The sequence below is a fragment of the Gymnoscopelus microlampas genome, assembly GCF_963454915.1.
Source record: "Gymnoscopelus microlampas genome assembly, chromosome: 2".
In the NCBI taxonomy this organism is placed as follows: Eukaryota; Metazoa; Chordata; class Actinopteri; order Myctophiformes; family Myctophidae; genus Gymnoscopelus; species Gymnoscopelus microlampas.
In genome coordinates, this window is record NC_139939.1 from 42,279,831 (window position 1) to 42,293,205 (window position 13,375).

The 13,375-nt window shown below is 40.5% G+C and overlaps 1 protein-coding gene across 1 annotated transcript; it reads right to left on the reverse strand.

The window, feature by feature from the left end:
* Positions 1-11,235: 11,235 nt before the first annotated feature.
* ier2b (immediate early response 2b) lies at positions 11,236-13,134 on the reverse strand. Its single transcript, XM_084079414.1, has one exon. It carries the CDS (start codon positions 13,023-13,025, stop codon positions 12,318-12,320), a length of 708 nt encoding a protein of 235 aa, XP_083935540.1. The 5' UTR covers positions 13,026-13,134; the 3' UTR covers positions 11,236-12,317.
* Positions 13,135-13,375: the final 241 nt, after the last annotated feature.

Below are 13,375 nucleotides of genomic sequence, written 5' to 3' on the forward strand. Positions count from 1 at the left end.
GGAATAAAAAAAGAAAAAAAACTAAAACAAAAAGAATATAAAGAAAAAAGTATATATATGTAAAAATATATATATAGATAGATGTTTTTAAGAGCAATGTGTTTCTTTTTTCTTCTATTTTTAAAAACAAAAAATGTAAAAAAATCTGACCAAAAAAAAAAAAAAAAAACAGCTGACAAAAATGACTTTGGGGATGAAATCAAAGAATGTTTGTTTGTTATATTGCCAGTTATTTCACAGGGAACCTGTTGGGATGAGGATAGATAACACTTTATCTAATGTTACAAAAAAAAAAGTTAAAAAAGAAAAATGGGAGAAGGAATATTAACTTTTTCCTTTGATGAAAAACAATCTATTTGAGAGGATGAACTGCCTGACCCTGAATCTGGTGATGTTATTCCCGTTTATTCTGGCTATGAAATCCCTCTCTCTCTCTCTCTCTCTCTCTCTCTCTCTCTCTCTCTCTCTCTCTCTCTCTCTCTCTCTCTCTCTCTCTCTCTGTCTCTCTCTCTCTTTCTTTCCCTCACTCTATCTCTATCTCTGCTGTTTCTACCAGTGCATTTTGTAACTCCAAACGGATCTCTTCCTAAGAACGTGAATAAAACCAGAGAGAATGCATTCTACCCATCCTTGAAGTGTCCTTTCTTTCTTGATTCTGCACTGCACACTGTTATTAATAGTTTTGACCTTTTCTAGGACCCTCGGTTTGATATGCAATAGCCCATACAATCAGTGGTGGAAAAATTAAGTAACTATCAATACTGCAATGTAGAAATACTGTGTTACAAGTAAAAGTCCGGAATTCAAAATGTACTTGAGTAAATGTACAAACGTATTGGTATCAAAATGTCCTTAAAGTACCAAAAGTAGAAAGTAGTCATTATGCAGAATGTCCCATTTCACAAGTTTTCCAAATGTATAAAAGTCTTTTGAAAATAGCCGATTTACAAGCTTGTAGATCGGCTATTTTCAAATGGCCGAAATGTATATAGGGCTGAAGTGGTTAATGTATGTTTTGTAATAGTTTACAAAGTAACTAACTAAAGTTTTCAAATAATTGTAGTGGAGTATAACTACAATATTTGCCTCTGAGCAGTGGAGTTGAAGTAAAAGTACAGAAAATTGGAAATGCTCCAGTAAAGTAAAATACCTTAAAATTGTACTTAAGTTCTTGAGTAAATAAATGTAGTCTACTTAGTTAGTTACTTTACACCACTGCTGGGACACCTACTGTAAAATCCCCAGTGTTGGAGTGTACAAATGGAACCAAATGAGGGTGCATTCCCGGAGTTGCAGACCAGTTTAGTTCATAACTATCAATCATTTAGCTAGGGACTCCCTGGGACTCTTGGTGACTCACCAAAACATGGGGAATGATCATGATTGTGTGTAATATTTTTTAATCTGATCAAAACTGAACAAAAAAGTGAACAAAAGAGTGAGTGAGTGAGTTGATACTAGTGAGTTTACTGTCAGACCATCATTGACTTTCATTAGGCCATTGTCCTAGAGACACTGGTTTAGATGTTCTGGCTTACATATTTTCAATTCCTCCAAGAACTCTTTCAGAAGAAAAAAAGGTTAGATATTCAGTGATTATCACTCATTAATTATCACTGTTCAGTGGTGGTACAGAAGATACCTCAGCCCCTCTGAGGTGTGCCACAAATAGTGCCCAATAAACATTCACATGTTGGTATATGTTGACTCTGTATCCAGCTTTACTCTTGAATTGAGAGCAACAGAGATTTGTGTTGTAAAGTATAACATCAGATTAGCTGCTGCTATGTTGCTTACATCATACAATAAGGTCAGTCTTATGCAGTCTTATGCTGCCATGTGTTTACCCTGCTGTACTTATTTTTGCCTATGGTTTCAGCCCCCTTTAAGGAAAAGTAACTTTCAGTTTTTGCCACAAGAGGGCGATACCCCATAGTGAGACAGGAGGTTCTATGTAGGTCGAGAGGTCAGGTGAACTCAGTCTTCAGGAAGCAGAGCAGAACAACTAACCTGCATTTGTCTCATTCTTTCACAGTTTATTCAGGTTAGTAATGTTAAGAACACATGTGCTCAAAAATAATTACATTATGCTGTAAAGTGATGTTCCTGTGCTCATCCCAGCAGACTGTAAGTATACTGTTAGTTTGGTTTACTGTATGTAATGAAGTCTAGGGGGTTTAACCATTGAGGTGACAGGTCAAGCTAGCTTGTCACAGCTCTTTTCTTTTACTTTCTTTGTGGCATTTTTATCTCTCCCCTGTAAATAGTTTTAGGGATCCAAGGACTTTATTGGCCAACCAACCAACCATTAACATGCACATTTCTATCTTAAAATATTCTGCTTGATAATGAAGGGAACATCAGCCTTTTTTGTAGTCGACTTGACAGTCACATGATCGCCCATGCATGCATGCAACCCAATGCTTGAAGCTTTAGCCTAAGTAAACTATGAGTCCCATTATGTCCTATTGAAAAAATAAATAAGCCAATCAACCACAAGTTACAACAACCATAATAGGCCTATCCGTAACTAACCAACTAAATAAAAAACACTAAATGAAGATTATGTAAATAAAATGTAGAAACTTTATCTAATCACGTTCGAGTCCCTAAACGATTTGAAAATATTGAGATTTCCACTGAAAATATAAGGATTCTTTTGACACATAATAGGTATTTGGGGGCCTGACCGAGGCCATCATTGCCTTGTAGGTGCAAACATCACAGGTATCACCATTAGGAGTAATAGACGGAATGTAGATGTTTTTTTTCTGTCCTAACGCAAAGCTATGGTTAAAGTATTGTAATGCAGGTGCCTGGAAAATGAAGACGGGATGTCTAAATAATATTAGTTTCTCAAGCTCTCGTGTTCCAAGACTCAAAAAGGGGCCAAACCCACGGAAGAAGCACTTTTGTTTGCACCTTCCCCTAGGCTATTTGCCTGTACTTGGGTGTGACTTCACTGTAGCTAACATTATTGTCCATCTTTTTGGTTCATTCTTATCTTTTATTGTATTTTTCGTTTTTTCTTCTTCATTTTGAAATACAAGACAAGACACACATGAACACATGAAAAAAAAAAACAACAGCAACAATACAACAAAACAAACTTTAAATCTTCCCACACACTCACCCTCACCCAGGCCCTTGAGGGGAGTAGAGTAGATTTGGTAAAACAAATTCAAGAGGGGGATATTAATCCAAGCTTATGTCAATTACAGTTAAATAATTCATATTAAAAAAGAAAGGGATCCCAGGTTCTGTAAAAGATTACCAGGTAACCTCTAACTGTAAATGTATGTTTTTTTTCTGAATGGAGAAAGGATGACAGGCCTTTTAAACAGGATGACGCACTCAGGTCAGCCTGAGCAAAACGCAACCAGGTCAGCCTGACATCTCTTACATCTTCCCACTACGGGAGACACACCGAAGATAGCAATTATGGGACACAGAGGCACAGAAAAGCCAAAAACCGTAGTGAGTGTGTAAAACTAAAAAAACTGTCCAAAAAGAAACAAGATTTGGGCAGGAACAAAAAAGGGTGTGTATTTCATTTCATTTCATTTCATTTCAACCTAATTCTCGGAAAACACACTGAGGGGCTGAGACCCTCTTTTCCAGTGGTGCCGAGATTACAAGTCTGGGAAAAGCACACACAATATGAAAATAGATTTTAAATAAATATAATAACATGATTTAAAAGAAAATCACATCACATTATTTATCAACATCAATTACAACAGGTCCAATTTAGACTGACCAAAGTTGATGTATCCGACTGAAAGTGATCTAGGGGAACAAGAGAGCTTAAGCAAAGCCTGTAAGGTGTTCCAGGTATTGTCTGCAGCGGATTGAAGACCCCTAATACAAGAATCGTTTATTTCTGGGAATAATCTACCTTGAGTTTAGCCCTGGCTGGTGTATTGAATCCTTGTGAGCCACTTTAAATTTAATAAGACACATACAAGCACAGGCACGAGAAGAATTGATCCTAGATGCGTAGTTGATTCCCTTTCCCCTATTTGCCCGTACAGGGCCTGTATTGAGTGAGGTCCTATAGTACACGTTATCGTTGATTCCCTTCCCCTGTTTGCCTGTCTATCTACAGCTATCTTAGCTGTAGTTTCCTGCACTGGAAGTCACAATGACTGTTTTCTCTTTTGTAACATTACAAAAATAATCCAGTACTTTATAGCAGTGGTTCTCAACCTTTTCAGGCCACAACCCCCCCCCAAAACATCATATTTAAACTGGGGACTCGCCATAGTTGAGGCATTACATTTTGTTTGACTCGGTTCCACGGATAAATATTGTGAAAATAGCTGATCTACATGCTCACAACACCGAATGAATGAGTTGAATACCGAACTTGTACTTGTAACAGACTATTTCTACGATAGGGTATTGACACTTTTACTTAAGTAAAACATTTGAGTACTTCTTCCATCACTGGCACGCACGCACACACACACACACACACACACACACACACACACACACACACGCACGCACGCACGCACGCACGCACGCACACACACACACACACACGCACAGTCACACGCACAGTCGCACACAAACACGCACACACACACGCACAGTCATTCAAGGCCAGATGTACCGGGGAAATCTTCCCTGCAGCAGCTGTGTCTTAAAATACTCTCCTCCCACGCCCTGCTCTCCCCATACACATCACTTCCTGTCTCTGACTGTAGGTTGTAATTCTCTCTCTCTCTCTCTCTCTCTCTCTCTCTCTCTCTCTCTCTCTCTCTCTCTCTCTCTCTCTCTCTCTCTCTCTCTCTGTGTTGCCATGTCCACTCATTATAACTTATAATAAGAAAAAACAAGCCCGAAGTCGCTTATAATTTGTAAGTGACTTTGGGCTTGTTTTTCTGTATAGTCACTTGTAAATATTGGTAGCTGCGGGTTGCGGTGTATATATTTGCTTATTTGGACTTGTTTCCTAATGTTGATTAAACCAGTGGTTCTCAAACATTTTCAAGTCAAGGACCCCCAAATGAATATGTATTTGTCCACGTATCCCCATCCCCACCCGAATTGTTGCCAGGGACCCCTCATACCAGATTGGTGTTGTTAAAATGTTTCAAAAATATTTCAAAATTGCCACTTTTTTCCCAAGATTCTTATGAAAATAGCAGATCTACAAGCTCACAACACGTCGTATCGCGACGCATTGTGAGCTTGTAGACCTGCTATTTTCAAATATCCAATGCATATAGGTTTAAAGTGCTCATGTGGCCTATACTCGCTTCTTTTGGGCTTGTTTTCATAGACCTGGTTGCTTATTTCTATCGCAGAATCTGGCAACATTGCTCTCTCTCTCTCTCTCTCTCTCTCTCTCTCTCTCTCTCTCTCTCTCTCTCTCTCTCTCTCTCTCTCTCTGTGTGCTACCTAACCTCACTCACACACTCATTCATTCACATAAACAAACACATAGTTTAGCCTTCCCCTTTACTCCCCTTCTCTCTCTCTCTCTCTCTCTCTCTCTCTCTCTCTCTCTCTCTCTCTCTCTCTCTCTCTCTCTCTCTCTCTGTGTGTGTGCTACCTCACTCACTCACTCACTCACTCATTTATTCACACAAACAAAACACACAGTTTAGCCTTCCATACTCACTCTCTCTCTCTCTCTCTCTCTCTCTCTCTCTCTCTCTCTCTCTCTCTCTCTCTCTCTCTCTCTCTCTCTGTGTGCTACCTCACTCACTCACTCACTCACTCACTCACTCACTCACTCACTCACTCACTCACTCACTCACTCACTCACTCACTCATTCATTCATTCATTCATTCACACAAACAAACAAACACAGTTAGCCTTCCCTTTACTCATCCAGGCTCACGGGTTAGTCATGAAACCGCTCACTGGCTTGTATGAAACCACTCCACAGAGTCAACATTACACAACACACAGAGAGGAATGAGGTCATATGCTCATCATGACCACTTGGCACGTGATATCTAGTGGCGGAAAGTAACTAAGTACATTTACTCAAGTATTGTAAGTTTAAGCACAATTTTGAGGTGTTTTACTGTACTGGAGCACTTCCAATTTTCAATAATTTTACTTCAACTCAAATATTGTACTTTTACTCCACTATAATTATTTGAAAACCTTAGTTACCAGTTACTTTCTAGATTTTGATTATTATTACAAAACCACTTCAGACCTATATACTTCTACAAGCTTCTACTTTAAGTAAAACATTTGAGTACTTCTTCCATCATTGGATATCTGTAATCTCACACACACGCACGCATACACATACATAAACGCGCGCACACACGCACACGCACACGTACACACACACACACACACACACACACACACACACACACACACACACACACACACACACACACACACACACACACACACACACAAAATATATGTCTGTGTATATATATAAATGTATGTATGTATGTATGTATGTATGTATGTATGTATGTATGTATGTATGTATGTATGTATGTATGTATGTATGTATGTATGTATGTATGTATGTATGTACGTACGTACGTATATAATTACTACTAGTAGTAGTAATATAATTACTACTATTATTATTATTTTTTCCCTCATTCAAGTATTTTCAACACAAAAACACACACACAAACAGTTTACAGTTCACACTTGGTCAATCGCAGGGTTAGTGTCCGGGTACATACGCAGTACGCACACACAACACAGATGTTATGTCATGGATAAATACATCTGAAATACTGTATGACCCAATTCTTTTGTTATAAGTAACCCCTGGACTGCTGTGCCGTAATAACTGATGTTATTTGTTATTATGGATAAATCAGAAACTTGACCCAGTTCTTTTGTTATAAGCAACCCCTGGACTGCTGTAATAGCGGGTACATACGCACACAAAACACCTGCCTATACAGATACACACCCAGACTACGTCACCACATCAATATTACAAGCAACAAGCAAGCATAGAATTGTATATGTGTCTGTCATTAAATGTTTCGATTAATTGAGTAAAAAGGACCCCAATGGAAACAAGCCATAGGCTTTCTTGGGTTTAAAATCCTCTTAGCAGACCTTGTATTGAACTGTACCTTCCTGTGCTTATTTTTTGCAAACTGCTAATACAGTATTCAATCAATCTACACAATATATCAATTCAATTCAAATGGCCTTTATTTAACATAATGTCTACATTGCCAAAGCAAACATGAAACAAAACAAACATAAATCAAGACTAAATGTACGTACAAAAACAATAAAATAGAATTAAATGGAATTGACAAAAGGGAATGATAATAAAGAGATGTGTAAACAGAGCTGTGTCACATTGTATTAGTAAACTAGCTGGCAAGAACCAGGATAAGTATGCATTTGCACAAATTGTGCATTTGCTGTTAGGGAGCATGTTATGTCATTATATATATATATACAGCACACCTCCTCACAACGTCAGGAACATAATTGTCCAGTTGTGATGCACATGTATGTGGCCTCTGTAAAGGCATTGGCTGGATGGTTCCTGATTTAGCTCTGAGCTGTTAGCAACAACGTCACAGGCACACAGACAGTGTGGCAGACACCCACACTGGGTACAAACAGACTTGTCCGTTTGCAACCGAACGAACGGCCGGAAGTCCCATCCACTCCCATGTTAAAAAAAACCCGGAAAAACGGGCGCGATCCGGTCCGGAAAAAGCACATCCGTGTTCCGCTTTTCATTGAGTAACAGACAGAAATGGCCGGATCCGGAACAAGAGCTTCCGTTTCGTAGCGACCCGTTTTCCGCCAGCAAACGGACAAGTGTGTTTGTACCCACTGTCTGCATCCTAAACAGCCTGTCTCTTATATTTATCATACCGAACATTACTCAACATATATACAGTACGCCAGCAGCACAGGATGCTGAACTGTAAAATACTGAGTGAATATTTGGCTCTGAGAGTGTAGAAATGGAACAAAAATGGATCCGTAAAACCAGGTCCATTTTTACACTCTCTTTCTATGTCAAATGAACACTGAGAATTTTACAGTGTAGAGGTGTTCAGTCTCTATTCGAAATAACAAATGAGACACATTGCATTTCATTTAGAACAGTGGTTCTCTTAGCCTCCATAACTCTCAGAGGTATACAGACCTGTGTAATTAGGGTCCATTATAGGAACCCCCCTCTCTCAAGGAACCCAGAGGGTCCATGGGCCCCACTTTGAGAACCACTGGTTTAGAAGGTTAATTGACACAAATAATAGAGTTGTCAAAATGTGCTAGAAATGCCGCTGGTGCCTCTATCTGGATCTCATGGTTATGTTTATTTTTTTGTTTGTTTCTCTTAATTCTTAATCTTTATTTTATTTTTTATAAGATATGTCTTGTGTTCGGTGTTCTCCTTGCTCTTTGGTTCATTACTAGGGTGGGAATGTCTATCCCTCCCTACGTGTTATCTTGACTAATTGCTATCATTGTTATTTTTAGACTTATTCTCATAGATTATTTCAGTTTAAATTTGTACTCCCATACACCCACCCACAGTTATATTACCCTGTGTTGTCATTGTCGCTGTGTCGTTTATGTATAAAACCCTAAGGTGTACTGTATATGTATGATATATTTTGTGCCAGCATTACTAAATGCCAAACAGCTTTTAAAAAAAGAAAAGAAAAAAAAAGAAATTAATAAAAAGAACAAACAATAAAATGCTCAGCTGTGGTAATAAAAAGACTTGCACAACTGGTTTCCACTGACTACAGATTCTAGTAGCTCTACTGGTTCCACTGGTCCACTGTACAAAGCAATAAGGAGTCATTTACTAATGACTAACCATGACGTGGCAGCATCTGTCATCTGTTGACATTTACAGTACACTATAGACCAGTGGTTCTCAACCTGTGGGTCGGGACCCTAAAGGGGGGACAGTGAAGTGACAATTTAAGGACTTTTATAAGACCTTTTTAGTACCTAAAAAGAAAATAAATTGCCCATTACTGCATCAAAAGTAAACCTCGGCCAAATTGTCAAATAATATAAGAGGCAACATTTGTGATCTACAAGCTCACAATGCCTCGCAACCAAATTTCAAGGGCCTCCATAATTCTGAGGGCGTACAAATGGAGACAAATGGACCCGTGTTAGGGGGACCTGTGTAAGGGTCCATTTGTCTCCATGTGTACACTCTCAGAGTTACAGAACAGCAACGGTCCATTTGGAACCCCCTCAAGAAACCCTGAGGATCCCCCTGGACCCCACTTTGAGAACCCACGCTGCTGACATTATAATTCTATTTGTTAAACACTACTGATCTAAAATATTTTGGGACAGACACATTTGTACATAGTCAATACAAAACAATAAAACAGACAATGGACTTCTACAGTTGTTTATAGAGTATATTTTGTGGAAGAACCGTTTGTGCTATAATTGTAAAAAGGCTGTATAGTGCCTACCCTGCTGTTGCCATGCTGTTATCGTCATCTGTAAATAGCCACGGTAATTGCAGCTTGTACACATGGACCATATATTCTACAGTATGTCAGTTTTGAATTTATGCAGCATGATGTGCACCGTACAATTGCATTTATCCAAGTCAATGCGAATTTAGTTTTTATTGATTTTAATCCTTAGCTTTAGCCTTTTCTTAGTGTTTTTTCCCCTAATAAAGTTTTCTTTGGAGTTTTCTCATGCCCCCCATGTAAAGTCTTTGGGTACTTGGAAAAGCACCATATAGATTTGAGATATTATTATTAATAACTTGTGAAAAATGTGATACATCACCCCAGAGCACAAAAAGAAAAACAATATTTCACCGACTGCTTTACACCTGTAAGACTGTGATGTGACACATAAAACTGATTCAGAGAGTTCACATAATCTCCTGTCTGAAACTACGAATGTACACAACACAGCAATCTGCACTCTTTCAATAATGACATTTGGTGAAATTACTGGTGTGTGTTCTAGAAATATAATTGAAATCTAATAACCAAATCAAATGTTACTTTGGGTAATAGATAAGTGACAAATACACAAATGTTCACTGTCTTGTTATATTTTATAAATATTGAATGATGATATAAAATGATGATCTAGAAATGTATGCTATGCATTTAACTAGATGCAAAAAGAAACAAACATGTTATGTCGTATGACCTGTATGACCCAATTCTTTTGTTATAAGTAACCGCTGGACTGCTGTGCCGTAATAACAGATGTTATATGTTATGGCTAAATAATATGATAAATAAATCAGAACTTTGACCCAGTTCTTTTGTTATAAGTAACCCCTGGACTGCTGTAATAGCTTACATATGGGTCATATAAAGGTTAGAACTGAGATGTGGGGGCTTATGTGTACATTTGGCTTATTATGTGGTGAGGATTATAGGGAGTTAAGCCTCTGGTATACTTCATGGTGAGACTGTATATGGTGTGTTACTGCTGCTTAGCCTACATATACATATAGCCTATAGTGAGAGGCTGGCGCTTTGAAGCATGGTAAACTGAAGACACTTCCAAGGTGTTATGATTTATAAGTGATAGTAGTTGTGATTAAGTCAATGCCGATGGCAAAACAAATATATGATAAAGGATAGCGCTGACGATGTCAAGAACCTTCAACAGCTACAGTGATGACAATCATTATCGTCATAAACACACCATCTATGGTGTTTATGGTGATTATATAAACACCATCTATGATGTTTATAGTAATTATTATAGGCTAAACATTGGTTTCATCATTAAGCGGGTTATTTTAGTCAGTCATGTGGATGTGGGTGCATGACTTCTTGAAGCATTTATTAATTCAGACAAGTATGTAAATTCAAAAACATTGTACTACTTGTGTTGCTATTACAGGCCTAAATTGGCATCGTGCTCTGAATCAGTTATCCGGTCGTGCTGGGAAGGAAATGATTCATACTTCCATCATAATCCACCGGAAATGTTTCAACTGCTGGAACTGTGTGTGAGTGTGTCAGTGTCAGTGGCACAGTGTGTGTGTGTGTGTGTGTGTGTGTGTGTGTGTGTGTGTGTGTGTGTGTGTGTGTGTGTGTGTGTGTGTGTGTGTGTGTGTTCGCACCAGTCTCAAAGTGCATGAGATCATGAGATTAAAGCCAGACTGACTCTAGAAGAATGTAGGCTAACCTCACTCAGGAAGGATTTTACGTCTGGAAGCTCGCCTGTAAGGCGTTGTAATGTTTATCAACATCATTCCACAAACCTTAGAACAAGTCAACATGACAATGGAATCCATCTTTCAATAACATTTATTATGTTCTTACACACCATGATTTGAGATAATACAATACAACATATAGCAGCATTGAATGTGAGGTAACAAGTGGGATATACATGTATACCATTGTCACAGGTCAGACATTACAAAAGTTTTGTATTCAGTGCTGTGGTAACATGATGGATCCCATCAAGGCAGGAGACTTTCTGAGCTTTGCTTTGAGTTTAAGGCAGCACATTTTAGCCTCGAGGTCGTGGTTTATCAGTCCAGAGTAGCTATTGTTCATCAGTGTTGCCATGTCCACTTTTTTTGTTGTTTTTTTTCCCAAGATTTGTTTGAAAATAGCAGATCTACACCTTTGTAGATCGGCTATTTTCAAATAGCTGATGAATATAGATGTAAAATTGCTCACGTGGTCTAAGTCACAAGTTTCTTTTGGCTTGTTCTCGTAGACCTGGCTCAGGCTGGTTGCTTATTCATCTCGCAGAACCTGGCAACAGTATTGTTCATCCGTGAGTAATGGAGTGTAATGGAGTGAGCCACAAAAAATGTCCCTTCTTTCTGTTTGTCTGGTCTTGTATGCGATGACTTAATTTCCCAGTAGCAACAACAAGCAGGAACTTCCCTGAACTCCATGTTTTAGTCTCACGCAGTTTTTTCTGAGTCACTTCACTTAGTCATTTCATGAAAAAGAAACCCGTTGAACGGGCCAGTGAACCACAGGATCAGGGGGGAGAATCTCCCTCCTCCCCCCGCCGTCTCTTTGGCTCCTTCCTCAAACTTTTTCTGGCGAGGACCAACTTCGTCGCGGACATTTTCTTTCTTGTCCACAGAGAGAGACAGAGCCCTGCTGGCGGGTTAATGGTAACGACACGACCTCAGATCGGCTGAGAGGTCGCCGCTTGGCTCCAGTAATCCCATTGTCTCCCCCCCTCCCCGGGTGGGGGGGCACCGCCGCCGATTTCTAGGCCAGCTCTTTCTTGGCTCCCTGTCTGTCGGGTCCTAGCGAGGGATCAGATCGACCCTCCTCTGGTTGGTTTTTTAGACATTCTTTATATCAAAGGCCCCTGTTCATGGGGCCACGGTGCACATAGTTCAGAATGCAGGGATTATTCTGTTGAGCGATAGCGTGGCCAGGGACTCTCCGCCGCGACAGTGCCCGAGGCCGATGGCCCCCGACGATCCCCCCAGGGCCAGGGTGGCCCCCGATGATCCGCCACCCCCCAGGCTCAGCGGCACGGCGTGTCTCTCCTCCCCGGGCTCTAGTCTCGCCCTCTTGCTGGGTAGGAAGTCCGGCGCCTCGGACGCCTTGCCCCGGCGTTTCCTGGGGCTTATGACCGGGCTCATGTTCTCTTTATCCTCTTTATCTGTCTCTTCGTCGCCGCTCATTTCTGCGTCGTCGTCGTCGTGTTCACACGACTCCTCCGTGGCCGCGCAGTGTGTCTCCTCCGGGGCATTAATGGGGGAGGGCGGCGGGGCCACCATGGTGGAGCCGGTGGTGTCCATCGACTCCTCGGCGGCCGCCTGACGCGCGCTTTCCTCCTCCTCCTCCTCCTGGGCCAGGAGGCAGGCGGAGTGGTAGATGTCCCGGGCCGATCTCATGACCAGGGACAGCAGGAGGCTCCGGTGGAGCCTCAGACCCCCTCGCTGGCTCCGGGAGGCGTACAGCTTGCTGATGGACACGGCCAGGATCCGCTTGGCTTCGATGTTCACGTCCAGCGCGCTGCTCGCCGCCGTCGCTGTTGTTGTTGTTGTTGTAGTAGTATTCATCTTTGCGTAATTGCGCACGGTTGGTACTTCCATAAAAATGACTTAGGAAGTCGACGAGCTGGTAGTATTTACTACTTTGTTGTTCTTCTCGGTTCCTTGTGGACTATAGTTCCTCTCAGTCGGCGCGTTGTGTCACCGGCTGTTGTTCACACAGTAATGGGAATTAGTGAGCAACAGGGCGGTATTATATTTCCACTGTGACGTCATAGGTGGACTTCATTCCTAACAACAGACCCCGCCCAGACCCAGCGCTCTAACAAAACAAGACCTCAAACATAATGTGTGATTTAATTTAACCCTGAGAGTGTAGCCTACTAATGCACTGAGATACAACATATGTTTCAAATATTTCTATTGTGAAGCATAGGATAAAGATACACATT